General features: G+C 40.0%; 1 protein-coding gene across 1 annotated transcript; it reads right to left on the bottom strand.

Annotated features, from left to right (window-relative positions):
• On the bottom strand, window positions 1-22,520 carry LOC141596959 (protein NRT1/ PTR FAMILY 5.10-like). The gene is made up of 6 exons (XM_074417243.1): window positions 22,380-22,520; window positions 21,537-21,726; window positions 5,252-6,144; window positions 3,996-4,213; window positions 1,421-1,968; window positions 1-938 (listed from the first exon to the last, which is right to left on the bottom strand). The coding sequence occupies exons 3-6, from the start codon at window positions 5,397-5,399 to the stop codon at window positions 113-115; spliced, it is 1,740 nt and encodes a 579-aa protein (XP_074273344.1). The 5' UTR covers window positions 5,400-6,144; window positions 21,537-21,726; window positions 22,380-22,520; the 3' UTR covers window positions 1-112.
• Between the last annotated feature and the right edge of the window lie 168 nt (window positions 22,521-22,688).

The following is a 22,688-nucleotide window of genomic DNA, read 5'->3' as shown; positions in this document are numbered from 1 at the left end:
TAGCAGAAGCAATTAGTTATGAGTTTCCAATATATGAAAACAAAAAAACTAGCGTAAATCAAGGGAACTAATTGCCGTTATATACATTATACAGTGGAGACAAGGGACCCATTTACATGGTAGCACTGTTCCTTTTATAAATGTAAGACCTGGCAAAATACACAAAAAGAACAATTTCTACAGCACTAAGACCAGCAAGTAACAAATAGAAATAATCGAGATGCGCTCGGTTCAGGTTATTAGCAAACCAGCTATCCTGACCACCACCACCACCACCAGTCGTTTTATCGATGATGGAGACGAGTAAGCTGCTCAAAAGGCTTCCCGTCCCAAACACACTCAGATACAGCGATAGGCCCACGCTCCTGAGCTCAGTTGGGACCTGGTCATAAAAGAACTCTTGTAGGCCCACCATGGTGAACACATCAGCGACACCGAATAGCACATACTGAGGAACGAGCCACCAAACACTCATTGGCACAGTCTCGTTTGGCAGATCTATCAACCCATGTTGTAGTGCTGTCAAAAGACGTTTCTTTTCGACCATGGCTGCAATTACCATTGACAGGATGGAAGTAAACATTCCTATGCCAATTCTTTGAAGTGTTGTTATTCCTGCAGGTTTGGCGGTGAATGCTCTCACTGTAGGAACAAAGATTCGATCGTAGATTGGAATAAAGAGGACGATAGTGAGGCTGATAAAGCTTTGTAATGAAGAAGGGGGGACTGAAAAATTGGGTCCTACGGATCTCTCCATAGTAAGACCCTGCTTTGTGAAAAAAGTTGATGACTGTGAAAACACAATAGCATACACCAGACAGGTAGCCCATATAGGAAATAGTCTTAGTACCGCCTTTGCCTCCTCGACTTCACTCATGCTGCATTCTGTATTCTTGTCACGAGAACCGGTAGGAGAAACTAAAGCCTTGTTAAGGAACCTGTAATATTAATTACGCAGAAAAGGACTTATTAAATAGATAGATATGATTTGTACCACGAAATTTTCCATTTTAACGCCAGGAGTTTGAGTTAATTCCACTTTAGTGTCCTAAGGTTCACAATTTTCATTTTGGTGACGTAAATCGTAATGTAATCAAGATTTCATTCGAATTAGTGATGAATACAAACGAAACATATAGTACGATGCACTTTCACATAAATTTGCAAACAAATACTCTCCAATGCTTTAAGCAGCCGTGAATCGGCTAAACCGGTGAGATTTTGATCATACTACACTAGATTTCAATAAAGTAGAAAATTTCCAAAGCTCAGATCATCAAAATATAATTTCTGAAATCTAAATGCGCAAAGATGGAATTATCTAAACCTCATAAGCATAAAGGGAAAGTGATCCCTTAACAACCTCCCCTCCCCTTCAAACAGTGGTAAAACCATGCAATAGTATAAGACTGATGTTTACCTTAATTGTTGAGAGTTATGAGAAGGATAGAATCCCTGAGCTTCCTCTCTGACATCAATTGTTGACTGTTTTGTATTCCAATTCCTTACTGCAGCAGCAAACACTCGGCCAATCCTCCAAAACGCATTTTGGTCTTCACTTTTCACAGCATACCTATAGGTCAGGCTCCCAAGTAGGAATACCGCTAGTGCAATCACCATAATAATGCATGGAATTCCAAATCCAAGGGCCCACCCAACGTTATCTTGGATGTAGTTTAAGAAAGATACTGAAAGCAAAGGGCCAAGACAAGTGCCCAAGTACCACCAGTTAAAGAATGAACTTTTTGCCTTGCTTTCCTGAGGGTCTTGCCCATCAAACTGGTCAGCTCCAAAAGCTTGTACACAAGGCTTATGCCCAGATTGACCAAAGGCCATTAAATACAGAGAGAAGAAGATTGCAAAGCTTTGAGTTGATTGTGATAAACTTAACAAGTCTTTTGTGATTGTTTTGCCGTCCAGGGAACTGGTGGCAGGCAGCATGGCGAAAAGAGTGAGCAAGCCCAGCGCCTATTATTAGCAGAAATATTCAATGGATAAGAAGTAGTAACTAAGAGAGTTATACACAAGATGAAAAAAAAGAAATTTAAACATAAACCGTGAATATTTTATAAATAATTCACAAGTAAGAAAAAAAGCTCACGGGAATATGCAATCAGAATTTGGGATAAGCCCATATGGACCCATCAGGAAATGAATTGAACTGATCACCATCTAACATACACCTATATGGCTATAGGTATCAATAATGCCACAGCTATAAACTCCTCATGGCCTCACTTCTTCTCATGGAAAAACAACAACAAATGCAACTGAAATAGGAAGCACGTAATTTGCACGACTGCAAACAAATAGGAAGCATAAACCAGTTTAGTGGATTATTTGGCTTATGCCACTAGCGTGTAATAACAAGATACTCCGTACCAATCAGTTGTGATAATCATTGAAATCATCTTACAACATACTGAGGGTATGAGCTTAAGGTCATAGCTGTTACTCTTCTTCAGAAGCATTCGGTACTTGGTGCTTACATAAATTATACTGCCGGCATCACTCTAACCAAAGCACTAACCTATGTAAAACAACAATAAACTTAAAGCACTGTCCTATGTAAAATGATAACCTTCACTTTACAGTTCACACTATCAAGTTATATGGCATTGTATGACCCTTGGTCATTAAAATACTCGAATCAATCTGAAACGTATTCATGAACTATTTGTCCATAAAATCCCTAAAGATTGAAAAGACTTATTAATTAAGCCACAAAAACTTATTGAGATTCTTGTTGTCAATCTTAGTTTGAGGAGGCGCAAGGCGCAACGAGGCGATGAGGGGTCAAAGCGATAAGGCGCAAGGCGCAAGGCGAATGCGCACGCCTTTTGAACGCGAGGCGCATCTTTTTTTGTATGAGCCTCTAAACTAATTCTACACACTAAGCATCACTAAAAACATAGATTCACATCATAAATATATTAAAGGGAAGAAAATTACGTTCTATATCACATATCATTCGTTAAATTAAGCGTTAAATACTTGTACCTAATTAACCATTGTATCCAAAACAGCACATAAGGCAAAAACATAAAGGCAAACTACTCTAGAAGTTAAAAATTGAAAAGATAAGAGAGCAATTAAAATTACAAGCAGCGGCAGCAGTAGAGAAAGTCAGTAGAGGAATTAACAAGTATATAAGCAAGGAGAGAAGAAGAGGGGGAACTGAAATTATAAGAAAGAAAACATGAAAGGAAACAGATGCTTAATAACAGCAGTCAAAGCAAGAGATTTAAAAAAAAAATGTGAAGAAGAAGAAAAAGAGAAACTTGCAGTAGAAAATTGAAAGAAGTAAACGCTGATTAGGTTGTACTTCTAAAAAATTAGGGTTAAAAGAGTGTTATTTTGTAATAAAATAAAACTTTATTAAAAAGGAGTTAGGGTCATGTGCTTGACATGTGACTATTTATGAAACATAGCTTGTCAGCGCCTCCAGTTAAGAAGGCGCGCCTTTTTGCGCCTAGGGCATCACCTTGAGGCGCTCGCCTTTTAGGGCCTTTTGAACACAGACTCGCCTAGTTGCTGTAATGCCCTAGCATCATCGCCTACCCTCGCCTCGCGCCTAGGCGCGCCTGAGGCGCGCTTTTTTAAACTAAGTTGTCAATCTGAAAAACAAGGTGCAAAGCTAAGAGTTTCCTTAGTTTGGCTAACAACCAGCTCATCATTGCACCTTAACAACCTTGGACATTGTGGAAAAACGTTTGAACATAATACACATAGAATGATTATATCAATTACCAGATATACTACCCCAAAAATCAGCTCAGTATATCAACATTTGATCCAAGTTAGAGTATCTTAATTAAAGATTAGCTCGGTCCAATTATGAATTAACATGCACACTAACGAAAATCAATGCCACAAATATACCATTCTCAGTTACCCTAAAAATTCCAGCTTTTGTAAAAAAAGCTACGTGAGAATCGAGTCATTCACAATCAAGAATAAATTCCAAGAGTGAAAGAGAAGAGAACAAGACTAACCAAAATGTAAATTATGGATGAGATAACAATAGTACGATAACGACCGAGAAAGGAATCAGCTATGACAGCACCCAAAACAGGCAGCAGGGAAGCAACCCCACTCCAAGCGTTAACATTTGCTGCTGCTGCTGCAGTAGACTGGCCCAAAGGTCCAGTCAAATAGCTGATCAAATTCGACGTCACTCCATAATATGCTATCCTCTCCGCCACTTCCACGCCTTTAACATAATAACAAATAACGAAAAAATAAACAAATACATTGGTTTATGATGGTACAATTTTCACTAGTCCTATTTTTTTTATCAACATTTGAAAGCATAAACACTTGGGAGAACAATTGGACAAGGAAAGTGAGTAATACTACGAATGCTACCAACCATTTCTTTCTACTTGTATAGTCGTATTGTACCTTCTCCTCTCACAAATCAATAATATACAACTCCCTCCGTTTCAAAAATACCTTTGATTTTTTTCACAATTACTTTGTTTATTTTGCAGTATTTTTTTACGATTTCAGTGTTACAAATACTTTGGATGTGTAGTTATGTATTTTTACTCCTCAAATCGTGTAATTATTGTATTTTGGAAGGTATTTCAAAGAGACTATACATTTTGCCTCATTCAATTAGTATCCAAGTTGACAAATCGGTCGAAGAAGGTAAAAAAGCGAAGATTGGCATCGTTGATCAAGTAAAGCTGGTGCAAAATTTAAGGTACAATTAGTCACATAACTACTCTATTTGAAGGATAAGGTATAATCATTTCACTTTGTCATTCTTGCCACTATAACAAATGCTACAAATCCAATGAATTTGCAAAAAAAAAAAAAAAAAAAAAAAAAAAAAAAAAATTGAAATGTTGCCAATCTAAACAACTCAAACGGGTATAAACTAAGTAACAATGAGTCCAGCAAGCGGCAGAACCAGAAATTGCAGTTAGGGGAGCGGAAAATCTCAAGAGTTTGACTAAAAGTTTCAAGATTTTAGCTGTACAGCGGTCAGTGGGGGTAGAGCTCCCCTGCTAGTCCTCCTAGTTCCGCAACTGTGTAAATTCCACCAGCATAATACTAATTACTACAGGACCTTCTCTCTGATTAACATCAACTAATCAAATCTATACTACAGAGAAACAGAACTATCTACTACGAGTAAATTAGTATGCAACCAATAAACAAATAATGTGAATCACTGATTAATGATTACCTTAATTAAGAAACTAAATAAAGAATAAAGAGAAGGCGAGAAGTAATGAAATACCGATAATGAAAGAAGCGGATCTCCAGAGACCGTGCTTAGATCGAACAGCAGGGCGACCTTTGAAGTCAACGGCGGCGTCGACAGTGTCGTAAGTTGCTGTCAGTAGTAGCGGAGTTTCAATCGGAGCTCCTGCAATGGCGCCCGCCATTTTGTTTTGTTCTCTTTATTATTTTAATTTTATTTTCTTTGTTGAAATCTCAATAATGAACATTGTACCGTTGGATCATGTATGTATTTCGTTCGAGAACATTAACATGTCCAAACAAACAATTGGCAAAATGCTAGTTGCTCAATAGAGACAAAGGTCAGTATGTCGAGGATCACAAGTAGACTCGGTATAAGGGTTAAATCATGTTTGTGTTATATTTGGGTCAAGTTAAATTATTTCGATTTATCAAAAATTGACTTTAAAAAAAAATAGTTTGTGTTATTTTGAGTTTGAATAATTTTCAATAGGTTATTATCATGTTAATTTAACTATTTACAAACTTGAATTTAGTAATACAATTAACATTTTTAGAAAACAAGAGATATCCCGTGGAAAAACCCAATTATGAAATCATTCACAATTATAAGTGCGAAAAGTGATAATCAAACAACCATATTTATTACCTAAAGGGTCAACAAAAGACTAAATGACTATTAAAACAGTTGCAGAAGTCTCTAGCGTCCTCTAAAACTAAGAAAAACATGTTCCGATCTGTAGTAGGCTTGTGAAAAGCAGTTTCCGAATTCAAACAATCAATTTCCACAATCACTTCCCATATTGACGAGGAGCCCAAGTTTGGTAGTGTATGACTAATCTTGGAAAAATACAGGAAGTTGAACCCACCTATACGGCTATACTCCAAATTGTCCAACCTGGGAGCAGACATTCCAGCAGAGGTAACCGGCTATTGGAGATATCAAGCAGCTATAACACATTGCCTATCATCAGAAGCTGCCATCATCTTGTACATACGCCTGATGCTTACCACATGAAGCATGCTGTCCTACAAAAGGATCTAGAAGGCTCTAGAGTATTGCTGATAGGATGTCATAAGCTGTTATGATGACTCATCTCTGAGGCAGCATAACAGAATTTGTTATGATGACTCATCTCTGAGGCAGCATAACAGAATTTGTTATGATGACTCATCTCTGAGTCAGCATAATAGAATCCGGTTATTAGTCAACTGCAGTCAACAACAATCAACATAATATCTAGATATTTTAGATGATCTAAGTAGCTGATGATTAGTTGTATATATATACCTGTACATAACAGATTTGTAAGTTAAGTTTTCATAATACAAATTCACATTTTAATTTAGCTTTCTTCTTCTGATATTGTTCTCAATTCTGTTATATATTGTTGAAGCTTTATCTTCCTCATCAATGGCTTCCATGAAGAATAACTTTTCTTCATAGTATCAAAGCTGCAAGGTCTGATCCTAGCAGTTTCTGTATACTTCTTTTCTCTTTTATTCGTTGTTCTCACAAATTTTCTTTGATTCCGCTGCATTTTTCTTCTTAAAACATCACAAAATCACAAAAAAGGCGTACTTTTAACATTTTCAGATCAATTTTATCACATTTTTCATCAAACTATCATCAATTTCTTGTAATTCAACAATGCCAGACGAAAGTTCAACTACCTCAGGTGTTACTACTTGAGTTATTGGGATGCAAGATCCTTTGTATCTTGCTCCTGGTGATATTTCTAGATTAAACCTCGTTTCTTCGCCTTTCAATGGAAAACATTATCTCAACTGGTCAAGAGCTGTCAAAATGGCACTGATTTCAAAAAATAAGCTTGGCTTCATTACTGGAACATATACTAAACCTGCAGAGGACGCAACAACTTATCAAGACTGGATACGTGTTGATTACAATGTGATGTGCTGGATTTTGCACTCTTTAATTCCAGAGATTTCAGGAAGCTTTTTGTATGTTCAGTCCTCAAAGCAGCTTTGGGAGGAGATTAAGGAACGGTACTATCAGGCAAATGCGCCTTTCTTATATCAGTTAAGGAAAGATGTCATGCAAACAATTCAAGAGAATAATCAATCTGTTGCTGATTACTTTGGGAAATTGAAGTCAGTTTGGGAGGATCTGCAGAGTTTAGACGGATTACCTGATTGTGAGTGTGGAGCTTTGAGTAAGTGCTCTTGCAGCTTACTCAAGAAGTTTTTGGAGAGAGACAACATGCATCGTTTAATTGACTTTCTCATGGGACTTGAAAATAAATATGACATTGTGAGAAGTCAAATTCTTGCCTCTGATCCTTTGCCATCTGTCAATCAAGCTTTCTTTCAAATTCAACAGATAAAAATGCAGAAAAGTATCAGTAATGCAGACAAAGGAAAAGGTCTTGCTCATGAGGAAATGGCCCTAGCAGCCAACAAGTCGTATTTTCCAAAGAATCATTATCAAAAGTATCAACCTGAAGGTGTTGTGCAGAAGAATACTTATAACTCTGGTTATAAGAAGGAGTATACTACTGGTAATTACAATGCTGGTTACAAGAAGCCTGCTTATCATACTGGGGGTTCAGGCACTGGTTTCCCTCAGCATCATGAGTCAGATGAAGAATACAACAAGAGACCTAAAATTACCTGTACCTATTGTAAGCGAGATGGTCATATTGTCAACAGATGTTATCAACTCCACGGGTTTCCTGGCCAGAAGACTACTGGAGGACCTGTTGGAAAGAAGTTTGCTGGTTATGTTGAGGAGTTACCTGATACTCCACTTGAGGAGGAGGATCATTTTGATGAAGAAGATGTTCAAGTTGACCCTGCTATGGTGCAAGCGGTATTCAAGAAATTTCTCAAGGCTGTCAAGACTGGAGACATACCAGAGTTTGACTGTAACAAGGGATCTCAGTCTCAAAGTTCTCATTCTGTGAACTTTACAGGTATATCTCTTGCTACTACTGTAGTTAATACAATAGTAGTTAATGAGTCTGCAGACTGTTATTCTTGGATCTTTGATTCTGGAGCTTCTGATCATATGACATATGACCAGACCTTATTACAATCACCACGTTTCTTGGATACTCCTGTTAAAATAACTTTGCCTGATGGTTCGGTGAAAGCTGTTAGAATGGTTGGGGATATTATACTTAATACATAACTAATGTTGAGGAATGTTCTCTACTTACCTGAGTTTGAACACCATTTGATGTCAGTGGGTAGGCTATTGCATGATACAGGTTTACATACCATGTTTACTGACACTGGCTGTGTTCTGCAGGACCCTATCACTAAGAAGAATATTTGTGTGGGGCAGAAGTTGGCTGGAGTTTATAGACTTAAGTTTACCAAGAATAAAACTAGAAATAATGACATATCTTGTAATACTTTAGCTGCTAATCGTACAGCATGCGCTGCTAGTCCTTCTTTTTCAAATGCAGATGTACACCTAGCTCATTGTAGGTTGGGTCATGTATCTTTGTCCAAGTTAATTCATGTACCTATGTACTCTGCAGTTAATAAAACTCACAATTTCCATTGTGAAACCTGCATTCTTTCTAAACATCACAAATTACCTTTTCCAGTCAGTAAATCCATTGCTTCCAACATTTTTGATTTAATTCATGTTGACCTATGGGGACCATACAAGACTAAATCAGTCACTGGTGCCTCCTATTTCTTTACTATCGTTGATGATCATAGTAGAGTTACTTGGACCACTTTACTGAAAGACAAGACCGAGGTTGCTCAGACTGTTGCTCATTTTCTTGCATATGTTAATACTCAGTTTCAAACAAAGGTTAGGGTTGTTAGAAGTGATAATGGTACTGAGATTGTTCAGACTGAATGTGGGAAGTTGTTATCTGATCATGGGATAGTTCATCAAAGAAGCTTACCTGGTAACCCTCAACAAAATGGACGTGTTGAGAGGAAACACACGCATCTTTTAGATACAGCAAGGAGTTTGAGAATTCAGGCAGGGTTGCCAAAAAGATTTTGGGGGGAAATGGTCTTAGCAGCAACACATTTAGTCAACTTAATGCCATCATCTGTTTTACATTGGAAGATTCCTAATGAAGTATTGTTAAGAAAACCAGCTGATTATGAACACTTGAGGGTTATAGGATGTCTATGCTATGCAGCTGTCAAGAGTAGTGACAAGTTGGATCCAAGAGCTACGAAATGCATTCATTTAGGCTATCTTTTTGGCCAAAAAGGGTATAAATTGTATGATCTGTAATCCCATAAAATCATATGTAACACTCCCATACTCCAAGTGCCTTACCAGGACTACCCAGGTATAAGGATGTTACCATCTCGGTTACCCGAGGCAATGATAATCAAATAAACAATAATGAAACAACGTTTAAATAGAAATACTTTAGTGAAAGGTTACAATCCAAAAACCAAACCAAAATACGTATACATGTTCTCAAACCAACTGTCTACTGATCTAACTGAAATGTTTATGAAAACTACTAAGCTACAGCGGAAGACTTCTATCATCAGACGGTGGCACATCCCAGCTATCCCAAGATTAACTCATATCCGCTCACCATCCCCGAATGGATCACCGCAGGTTTAAAACAATAAACCGGGTCGATTATTCACACAATTTATATAACCAACAATACAGTAATCAAGACAGCTCAAGCAATCACACACAATCACCCACTCCAATCAATCTCCGTCACCGATCGTCCCACCGGACCAGCCACCGATGGGGGACCACAACCGTACCCACCAAATCCCCGCTCATCATACCGAGCGATAACCCCGTCCCATTAATGTGCACATCCCCTTCCGTGGCGGGTTCCACGAAGGGCGAAACTAGGGCGTGAAGCCACTCCCGCAAGTGACTCCACTCGGTGAGAACACATCTCGAGAACTAGAGACAAACAATCGCAATCACAATACAACATCAACAACCGTCCAACCAATCAACAATCACTAACTATAGCACAATCACCACACATTATGTAATTAATACCGAGTAGGAAACCCTACCGAAAGCACAACAATCGACGATCTCACAAATGTGATATCAAAACGCTTCCTCTACGAATCCTCCTCCTAATATACAAACATATAATCACTACCAATCATACAAACAACAAAACCCCCAAATCCCCAAATTAGGGTTTAACCAACTTTAAAGAAACATCATAAAAATGGTATATAGGTCTTACCCTCGACGCAAGGATCACAACGGTATAAAGAAAGGTGAAATCCGACCTTCCAAGCTCCGGGATTTGCCAACAATGCGATTAAAGCGAATGACGTAGTTTGATTTCTCTTCTCACAGTGATTAGGTTTTAAAAAGTGTTTTAAGAACAATGATGAAAGTATTATATACTCTAATCGCATTATTAACAAAACCCGAGAAATCATCCCCAAAACGGCTTACTCGATCGAGTAGCTAAGGTACTCGATCGAGTGCCCCTTACTCGATCGAGTATCCACGTTACTCGATCGAGTACCCAACAGAAACTATTTTAATCTGCAACTCGCCCTTACTCGACAGAGTAAGGCCTACTCGATAGAGTACCCAGAGACTCATAAATACGTAGTATTACAGTCTTCCCTCCTTAAAAAGAACTTCGTCCCCGAAGTTCAAACCACAACAAAACAAAGACACACACTACGCACTCCCGACTCAACAACCAAAACAAAACTCAACATAAAACATGTTACTAACCCAAACTCAACCCGACTCAACGACAACAACCATACCGACACAACATAAAAAGGGTGTAAAAACTCTTAAAACTCTTTGCGATAATCTCCTACCCCCCTAAAAGAAACAAGGTTACGTCCCCGTAACCATACATACCCGATCAAAAAGGAAAGGGTAACGCTCTCTCATGGCATCCTCTGCCTCCCATGTAGCTTCCTCAGTCTCGTGGTTAGACCAAAGGATCTTAAGCAAAACTGTCTCACCACTCCTAGTCTTCCTAACCTTCCGGTCAAGAATCTGCTTAGGTACCTCAAGATATGATAAGGACTCATCTAGCTCTAAGCTCTCTGCCTCTAACACATGTGACGGGTCACTCACATACTTCCGCAGCTGCGATACATGAAACACATTATGCACTCTCTCTAACGCAGCCGGTAAAGCCAGACGATATGCAACCTCCCCAACTCACTCCGAGATCTCATAAGGCCCGATGAACTTCTGACTCAGCTTGCCTTTCTTCCCAAATGTCATAACCCCACGCATAGGAGACACTTTCAGAAGAACCTTATCCCCAACCTGAAACTCTATATCCCGGCGATGTAGATCTACATAACTCTTTTGCCTATCCCGAGCCGCTCTCATCCGTTCCCGATCATCTTAATCTGCTCAACCATCTCATGTACCATCTCTGGTCCTAGAACCATTTGCCTCAAGACCTTTGTCGTCCCAACAAATCGGACTCCTGCATCTCCTCCCATACAAAGCCTCAAACGGTGCCATGCCAATACTAGTGTGGTAGCTGTTGTTGTAAGAAAACTCTATCAAATCCAACCTCTGTTCCCAGCTACCACCAAAGTCCATCACACAAGCTCGTAACATATCCTCGAGAGTTTTGATTGTTCTCTCAGTCTGACCATCTGTCGCAGGATGAAAAACTGTACTCATCTTCAAAGTTGTTCCCAAAGATTCCTGCAACTCTTTCCAAAACCTTGAGATAAATCTCGCATCTCTTTCAGACACTATGTCCTTAGGGACTCCATGTAACTTAAGCACATTCTTCCGATAAGCCATAGCTAATTGTGCTTTAGTCCATGTATCTTTCATTGGTACAAAGTGAGCTGACTTGGTCAGTCGATCCACTATTACCCATATCATGTTGTTACCCTGTTGACTCTTTGACAAACCCACGATAAAATCCATAGAAATGGATTCCCACTTTCACTCAGGTACCTCTAAAGACTGAATCTTACCTTGTGGTCGTCGCTGTTCCCCTTTAACCCTCTGGCATGTCAAACAACGGGCCACAAACTCAGCTGTTTCTTTCTTCATCCCAGTTCACCAAAATGTGTTCTTCAAATCCTTGTATAGCTTGTCACCACCGGATGTACTTGAATACGGTGTACAATGTGCCTCTGTCATGATTGTCTTTTTCAGCTCCTCATCATTAGGGACACACCACCTACCGTCGAACCTCAAACTACCATCTGTATGAATAGAGAATCGAGACACTGTCCCTTTCTCTACTCCAGCTTTCCACTCAACCATCTTAGGATCCATAGCCTGTTTATCTCGAATATCATCATAAAGATCAGTGCCTTTGTCAAAATCTCCCACAAAGATCCCGTCTCTGCATCATATGTATCCCAAACTTTCCCACCTCATCTCTCAACCTCATCAAAGATAGAGCTGTACACAAGGAATGTACACTCTTCCTACTCAAAGCATCTGCAACAACATTGAATTTCCCTTCATGGTAGATAATATCCATGTCATAATCGCCAATCAGCTCCATCCACCTCCTCTGTCTCATGTTCAACTCCTTTTGAGTGAAGATGTACTTGAGACTCTTGTGATCCGAAAATACCTTAAAGGTCGCCCCATAAAGGTAATGTCTCCAAATCTTGAGAGCAAACACCACTGCACCCAACTCTAGATCATGTGTAGGGTAGTTCTCCTCATACGGCTTTAATTGCCTAGAAGCATAGGCAATCACCTTACCGTTCTGCATCAACACACATCCCAACCCATTCTTTGAGGCATCTGTATAAACCTCAAAGTTCTCGATCCCTTCAGCCAATGCTAAGATAGGAGCTGTGGTCAAACGCTCCTTTAATGTTTGGAACGCCTTTTCACAACTCTCATCCCAACGAAATCTGTTCTCTTTCCTCATCAAAGCTGTCATAGGTCTAGCTATCTTGGAGAAATCTTTCATGAACCGTCTGTAGTATCCAGCTAAACCCAAGAAACTCCTAATCTCAGCAACATTCTTTGGTGCTTCCCACTTTGTCACTGCCTCAATCTTCGCCGGATCCACAACTACTCCCTCCTTAGAGATCACATGCCCCAGAAAAGCAACTTTCTCTAACCAGAACTCGCACTTGGACAGCTTAGCATATAACTCATGCTCCCTCAAAGTCTGCAACAAAATCCTCAGATGCTCCTCATGCTCCTCCTTAGTCTTAGAGTAGACTAAGATGTCATCGATAAACACTACCACAAACTTGTCCAAAAATTGTCTGAAGATTCTGTTAATCAAGTCCATAAACACAGCCGGTGCATTAGATAACCCAAACGGCATCACCACGTACTCATAATGACCATACCTCGACGTGAAAGCTGTCTTTGGTATGTCCATCTCTCTAATCTTCACCTGATGGTATCCCGACCTCAAATCAATCTTAGAAAAGACTGATGCACCACTCAACTGATCAAACAGGTCATCTATCCTTGGCAAAGGATACTTGTTCTTCACCGTCACTCGGTTCAACTCCCTGTAATCTATGCACAACCTCAAACTCCCATCTTTCTTCTTCACGAAAAGAACTGGTGCTCCCCACGACGATACACTAGGTCTAATGTATCCCTTCTCTATCAGATCATCTAATCAAGTTTCCCCGAGCTCCTCCATCTCTTTAGGACCCATCAGGTACGGTGCCTTAGAGATTGGCCCCGTGCCCGGTTTCAACTCAACGGTGAAATCTATCTCCCTCTTCGGTGGCAACCCCGGAATCTCCTCTGAAAAAACATCTGCAAACTCTCCCACCACTGGCATTTGATCAACTGTCGGACTCTTTATCCGGTCATCTCTTACATGGCACAAGATCAAAGGGCACCCCTTCCTCAGATAAGACTTCAAGGTGACAGCTGCAATCAACTTAACTTTGGGTTTGACTAGAAACCCACGATAAGACACACTAACACCCTTAGGCCCTCTCAAAGACACTTTCTTTTGATGACAGTCTATCTTAGCTTTATACTTTCCCAACCAATCCATCCCAACTATCATCTCAAAACCGTCAAAAGGAAACTCTAGCAAGTCTACAGGTAGATCAACTTGCCCAACTATCATAGACACATCTCTAAACAACCTCCCACATGATACAGACTCACCCGAAAGTATAAAAACTTTCTCGCTTACAGACTCATATACCCTCAAACCCAACCGTTTAACATGACTCGAAGATACAAACGATTGAGATGCCCTCGAATCAAACAAAACAAAGGTATGAATACCGTTAACAAGAAAAGTACCAGTGATAACATGTGCATCCCCCTCAGCTGCTTTCTTGTCCATCATAAACAGCTTTCCACTAGTCTTCTGTCCACCTCCCTGGACAGTACTGGCTGATGTGGCCGGCTTAGCACCCGACCCTTGATTGTTGTTGTTGTTCGTAGCTAGTTTCTGATAAGAATTACCGCCATTGCGGTTACCTCTACCCTGATAGCTCTGACTTCCCCGGTTAGACCATGACCCAGACGGTCTATTACTCGCATAACTCTGTGCAGGTCCCTGAGAATAGCTCCCCCGAGACGATCCCTGAAAAGCTCCCGGTGCACTCGTGCACTCATGTCTCTTGTGGCCTACACCACCACAGCCATAGCAGGTCATCCCCCAACTACCACTACCACTCACACGGCCACGCCCAAAGGAAGCCCCAAAGATCGAATCCTGACCCAGAAGAAAACCCTCTAGCTTGGGTGTGGTTGCCTTTCTTATGACTAGATTGGCCACCACCCTCACTCTCAGCCTTTCTTTTCTCACTCACTCTCTCCTGAGCCATCTCCACCAACCTCTCAGCTCTCCCAGCTCTCTCATAAGCTTCCTTAACATCGGTAAGGACTCCCACGGGTAACTTATCCATAATCTTGGGTGTCAACCCTCTCTCAAACCTCAGCGCCAGGTTCTCCCCACTCAAACCCATATTCTCAGCATACCTAGACTTCTCATTGAACTGCTTGTAGTACTCAACCACAGACATGTCAGATGTCATCTTAAACCCATCAAACTCCTCTCTCGGCTTACTCCTCACATGTTCCGGTACAAACTCCTTCCTCATAGCCCTCCGAAACTCTTCCCAAGGTATAGCAGGTAAGCCCTGGTTCGCATACATCTCCCTAGCACTCACCTTCACCGTATCCCACCACTTGCCAGCTGCTTCCCTCAGGTAGAACGCAGCTTGTTCTACTCTCATCTCATCAGGACAGTGAACCAGGTCTAGTATGTTCTCCATCTCACGATGCCAGTTGTCAAGAAGGTTTGGTTCCCTGGTCCCCGTGTACTCTTTTGGGTTAAACCTCGCTAAATAGAGACTGATCTTAGAGTGATCAACCTCCTTATCCTTATTCACTTTCTTTAAGGCCTCAGTAAGAGCATCTTGGTGCTCCAACATCTTAACGATATTATCCATATTCATGGTCTCAGCTCTCGCATAATACGCGTTTCTCTTGGGCGGCATCTTGAAACTATATAAGATAGGGTAGATATAAACATACGCACTAAAAACTCAAAACACGAAAGCGGACTGCCCAGAACACACTCGATTGAGTGCCTAAACCTACTCGATCGAGTAAGAGGCTACTCGATCGAGTGCCTCGACATCAGACCCCAAACAGACCTTCTGATCTCTAACATACTCGACCGAGTAGCCAGTCGAGTGACCCCCTACTCGATCGAGTGCCCGAGGTACTCGATCGAGTACCTAAAAACACGATTCTGGTTACAAAATCGTCAAATACCCACTCGATCGAGTCAGACCCACTCGATCGAGTCATGCTAACTCGAATATGCTACCCGCATGCTATATCATATCCCAACATATAAAACAACTTTATAAACACAACATTATATCATAGTTAAGCATACTATGCCACTCAACTCTTCATATGATTAACGAAACAACTATATCATGTTATCAAATGCCACATAGTAAACATCCAACATGCTTCTTATTCCAAAACAGTTCTATATGTCTCATCAATCTTTCATTCATATTCTCAATCTTCTACTCCAAACATCCAACAATTACAACATACTTCATCACATCCACACACAAGCGAACAAACAACACATACGACTTGACATACACCCCGCACGTGACCGGTTCAAAATTGTAGGGCGAGTTCGCGACTTTAGGACGTCTCTCAAGCCTTTGCATTAGCTCCTACAACCTTTACCCCGGGTTCATTTTAATTGACTTACTATATTCATTAGGTTCATTGGTTACAGGTTTCAGGTGCATCGCTCTGATACCATTTTGTAACACCCCAATACTCCAAGTGCCTTACCAGGACTACCCAGGTATAAGGATGTTACCATCTCGGTTACCCGAGGCAATGATAATCAAATAAACAATAATGAAACAACGTTTAAATAGAAATACTTTAGTGAAAGGTTATAATCCAAAAACCAAACCAAAATACGTATACATGTTCTCAAACCAACTGTCTACTGATCTAACTGAAATGTTTATGAAAACTACTAAGCTACAGCGGAATACTTCTATCATCAGACGGTGGCACATCCCAGCTATCCCAGTACTCAACTCATACATGCTCAATATCTGCTCACCATCCCCGAATGGATCACCGCAGGTTTTGAAACAATAAACCGGGGTCAGTACTATTCACACAATTTATATAACCAACAATACGATGAATCAAGACAAACTCAAGCGATCACACACAATCACTCACTCAATCAATCTCCGTCACCAATCGTCCACCGGACCCTTCGATGGGGGACCGCCGCCGTACCCACCAAATCTCCGCTCATCATACCGAGCGATAACCCTGTCCCATTAATGTGCACATCCCCTTCCGTGGCGGGTTCCACGAAGGGCGAAACTAGGGCGTGAAGCCACTCCCGCAAGTGACTCCACTCAGCCGAGAACGCATCTCGAGAACTAGAGACAAACAATCAGCAATCACAATACAACATCAACAACCGTCTGAACCAATCAACAATCACTAACTATAGCACAATCACCACACATTATGTAATTAATACTGAGTAGGGAAACCCTACCTGGAAAGCACAACAATCAGACGATCTCACAGCTGATATCAAAACGCTTCCTCTACGAATCCTCCTCCTAATATACAAACATATAATCACTACCAATCATACAAGCAACAAAACCCCCAAATCCCCAAATTAGGGTTTAACCAACTTTAAAGAAACATCATAAAAATGGTATATAAGTCTTACCCTCGACGCAAGGATCACAACGGTATAAAGAAAGGTGAAATCCGACCTTCCAAGCTCCGGGATTTGCCAACAATGCGATTAAAGCGAATGACGTAGTTTGATTTCTCTTCTCACAGTGATTAGGTTTTAAAAAGTGTTTTAAGAACAATGATGAAAGTATTATATACTCTAATCGCATTATTAACAAAACCCGAGAAATCATCCCCCGTAAACCGGCTACTCGATCGAGTAGCTAAGGTACTCGATCGAGTGCCCCCTTACTCGATCGAGTATCCACGTTACTCGATCGAGTACCCAACAGGTCAGAAACTATTTTAATCTGCAACTCGCCCTTACTCGACAGAGTAAGGCCTACTCGATAGAGTACCCAGAGACTCATAAATACGTAGTATCACATCATAGTTAGCAGGGATGTCATTTTCAAGGAGGATATGTTTCCCTACAAAGATGATTCTCACAAGACAGAGTCAAACCATATCCATTGTCTGCTTCTGCAAAATCATTCTGTCCCTGGAATGTCTTTTTTCCTAATCAAACCTGTTTACCTAATAATTCTGCTAACAATAATAATACCAACCTTCATACTAATATCTCCAATAATACTCCACATATTACAATTTCTCCACAAATATCTACCTCCACTTATGATAATAGTAATACAAATAATATGACTAACACAAGAACTACAAATTTTGAAAATCCTTCTACTTCTTCTTCTGAACATTCTGTTACATCTAGCCCTATTACTGACAGTATCCCTCCACTCAAAAGATCAACCAGGACACGCAAGCCACCATCTCATATTTAAGATTTTGTTTGTAAAGGGTTACATCAAACCAATCCCACTGCACCATCCACATCACATCCTACCACTTCAGTTGTGTCATCATCAAAATCTTTCAGCTTATTCACCAGAATATATAGCATCTCTTAATGCTGTCATGGGAGTTTATGAACCATCCTCATACTCACAGGCCAAAGATAATCCACATTGGCAAGAGGCCATGACTAAGGAGTTGCAGGCACTTGAAGCTAACCATACTTGGGTTTTAACCACCTTACCTGAAGGAAAGAAAGCTATTGGAGCAAAATGGGTCTACAAAGCAAGCTGATGTAAATTTCATCCTTTAATGGCAGCAACAGCAATCAAAGTCCTGACACTTGTGAACTTGGCTACTGGACTGAAGGTGTGCTTATAATCCTTTCCTTCAACCTGATTATATCCTTTGGCCACCAACCTCTTTATGGCCTCAAACAAGCTTCAAGACAATGGAATTTAGAACTCACCAAGTTTCTCAAGAATCACGGCTTTGAACAATCTAAGGAAGACTACTCACTATTTCTCAAGAATGACAAACAGGGAAAGTTTATAGCCATATTGGTTTATGTGGACGATTTGCTTATTACTGGGGATGATGAACCAAGGATTGCTTCCATCAAAACACTCTTGGACAAAGCTTTTACTATCAAAGACTTGGGCTTTCTTAGATATTTCCTTGGTATAGAAGTGTCCAGATCAGCTGCTGGCATCATTCTAAACCAAAGGAAGTATATTTCTGATATATTGACTGATACACATATGACTCATTGTAAACCAGACTCATTGTAAACTAGCCTCAAGGAACCAAGCTTTCCATAGATAAGGGTGACATATTGGATAATCCAGAGGACTACAGACGCCTGGTTGAGAGATTACTCTATCTAAATCTTTTTTTTTTTGCTAAAATGTAAGAATTCTCATTAATGATCAAATATCCGCATTACAAACTACTCAAAGATCACAAATTTTAGTGCTAATATTACATCAAGTGCACTCTAGACAACCAAAGTTTATCCTTAACAGTGATAAACTGAGGACTTAAAACTCGAATTCTAGTATGAATAACACGCCAAATATGCTCAGCTATTAATTCAGGCCGTGAAACCTTAAAGAACAGCCTAGCTTCATTACGTTGATTCCAGATAAGGTACCAAGCTGCCAAAAGAATAGCAGTGGTCATCTGTTTCCTCAACTCCGCTCCATCTCTTCTTCATGATACACCGCAACCGATTAGTAGCATCTAGCCTAGCACCCAACTTCACAAACTAGATAACTATAAATTTCATGACCAATCTGCAATCTTGAAACAAATGGGCATGACTTTCGGTAGCAAAGCCACAGATACAACAACTGTCATCAGTAGAAATCTGCAACTTAAATAACTTCTCCTTCAACATTAAAACCTGACTTGCAATAAGCCAGGCAATGAAGCAATGCTTAGGAGGAGACACTGCATTCCAAACAGATCTATGCCAGTCAACAACTGGTCTTTTATCTCTCAACCAAGAATAGCACGACTTCACAGAATAGTCACCAACACCTATACTCCAAATTCCATCAGAAAACCCTTCCTTGATAATATCACGAACATGACAAACTTTCCTCCAATGCCAACTGGTATCAGAGGAAGGATTATAGGATTGCCAGGATCGCCCTTTTAAATAAACATGATGCACCCACTGGACCCATAGCTTATCGTGCTTCACCGAAAGCCACTGGACTGGTTTGCCAATGGTAGCAACATTCCAGATTGAACTGACTCTAAGACCAAGACCCCCTTCCTTCTGAGGGACACAAACCTTATGCCAGGCAAGTAAAGGAGCTTTATTATGCTTAGTACTCCCTTCCCATAAAAAATTCCTGCAAATGGCATCAACTCTATTTATGACTCCCTTAGGCAACACAAATAAAGAAGCACAGTAGTTAGACATGGTAGAGAACACTGATTTAACAAGGACAAGCCTCCCTGCAAAAGAAAGCTTCTTAGCTCCAAGACACCTGATCCTCTCAACTATTTTATCAATGAGAACCCCACAATCACTCTTTTTTAGCACACGCTTTTGTAATAGGGACACCAAGATATTTAAAAGGCAGGGAGCCTTCTTTAATACCAGAAACAGACAAGATCTCCTTTTTTAGCCCAGATGGCACACCATTGAAATAAGCACAAGACTTCTGTGGGTTCATCTTAAGCCCTGAAGCTCTGGAAAAGGATTCATAAGCCCTCAGCAAGACCATAATAGACCGGATATCTTTTATTCTGTCCAGCAGTTTAGTCAATTTCTCAGTGAACCTAGATTGCCTCATATGCAAGCTGCTATACATCTGGTGAGGTACTTAAAACACACATTGAACTATGGACTGTTCTATTCCTCTGATGCACAACCTGTTTTAACACTGTGATGCTGATTGGGGCACTTGTGCATTCAGTGGAAGGTCTTTATCTGGGTATTCTGTGTTTCTGGGGTCTTCACTCATTTCCTGGAAGACTAAAAAACAGAATACAGTGAGCAAATCTTCTGCCGAAACCGAATACAGAAGCATGAGCCAGACTTCAAGCGAATTGGTTTGGATAGAGAGACTGCTACACAATTTCAACATCTCAGTTTCTCTTCCATTGTACTGCGACAATACAGCTGCCCAACACATTGCTGAAAATCCTGTATTCCATGAAAGAACAAAACATTTGAGATTAGATTGCCACTATATCAGAGAACGAATTGCAGATGGCCTGATCCAGACTAAGCATGTAGGCACCACTTCACACTTCACAGACTGCAGACATCATGATAAAAGGCCTTGGGAAAGCACAACACGCATATTTTACTCACAAGTTAGGGCTTGTTGCTGATCCACCAAGTCCAACTTGACAAGAGGGTATTGGAGATATCAAGCAGCTATAACACATTGCCTATCATCAGAAGCTGCCATCATCTTGTACATACGCTTGATGCTTACCACATGAAGCATGCTGTCCTATAGAAGGATCTAGAAGGCTCTAGAGTATTGCTGATAGGATGTCATAAGCTGTTATGATGACTCATCTCTGAGTCAGCATAACAGAATTTGTTATGATGACTCATCTCTGAGTCAGCATAATAGAATTCGGTTATTAGTCAACTGTAGTCAATAGCAATCAACATAATATCTAGATATTTTAGATGATCTAAGTAGCTGATGATTAGTTGTATATATATACCTGTACATAACAAATTTGTAAGTTAAGTTTTCATAATACAAATTCACATTTTAATTTAGCTTTATATTGTTCTCAATTCTGTTACATACTGTTGAAGCTTTATCTTCCTCATCAATGGCTTCCATGAAGAATAACTTTTCTTCACCGGCAAAGCTCGTTCTGACCTTGGACACAGTACATTGGAATCCTTGGAATCCTGAAGCACCACCACATTCACCGCAAGCAAGCAAAATAAGTAATCAAGATTTGCACAACTTAAATTTTCTAGTAACCAACTAGCTTATAGTATAAACAAAATGACGACTTGGTTTAATTTGTTTAGAAAGTTGATGTTTCTGCAAAGACAACTCCAGAGATTAAACTTGGTGCTCATATCGTAAAAATCTAGACAACTTCTTTGTGACTCCACCGGCAAGCAAAGGTTTATCGAGGAGAATTAATACAAATGTAATGTAAAATACACATTCCCCGTTTCCAATGGAGCAAAAAAACGAACTTGTTTGGTTTTGAAATATGAATTAATAAAAGTTCAATTACTCATTACTCTTCATTGTACTTGTACACATCGTGGTTTTATTCGGTCTGTGTTTCTGACATATGGTTAGGCTGGGTACATTAGGCTAGGGCAGGAGCGCTCACGGCATTGGGGGTAGTCATGAATGATGATATTCTAAAGTAAATTTGGTACATGGATGTAAACTGTTCTAATAAAGTTGCTTACAAATCTTTGTTGTGGCTATTGTCTTGTTCATTTCATCAACATAAAACAATGAGCGCAATGAGCCAAGTACGATCTAATTCTAAAACTCAATTTAATTGAGTTCAATTCTAACGTAACAAATGCACAGTAATGACTTACTCCTATGTAGCACTGAAAAGGTGCAAGCTAAACAAACCTCGCAAAATACGTAACAAAAGCAAACGACAACTTTTATTATAGTCCTCTACCTGAACAGTTCAGGTGCATAATGGGATTTGATCAACTGACCTTCTTCATTCTCCAGCACAAATCGCATGGCACAGCGGTTTCACGTTGCTCAGACCCTCTGTAATTAATGATACAGAGTATCATTATAGTATTTTGCACTGAAAAGGTGCAAGTTAAACCAAGTTAATAATACAACAAGGGCTGGTGTTTTCTATTTATATAAGCTTATTTCTAGTACTTCTTATGTGGTAATGGTAGGTAAAGTATATAAATATTGAAAGCCAGAGGGAATTAATTATTTTATTGACAGCTTCTTTATATATAAATGTTGTGGAATAGATAATAATACTCGTACTGTAGATCTGCTTA

The sequence above is a fragment of the Silene latifolia genome, chromosome 8 (genome assembly GCF_048544455.1).
Source record: "Silene latifolia isolate original U9 population chromosome 8, ASM4854445v1, whole genome shotgun sequence".
Classification (NCBI taxonomy): domain Eukaryota; kingdom Viridiplantae; phylum Streptophyta; class Magnoliopsida; order Caryophyllales; family Caryophyllaceae; genus Silene; species Silene latifolia.
Note: the sequence above shows the minus strand (reverse complement) of the source record. Positions and strands in the feature narration are given on the sequence as shown.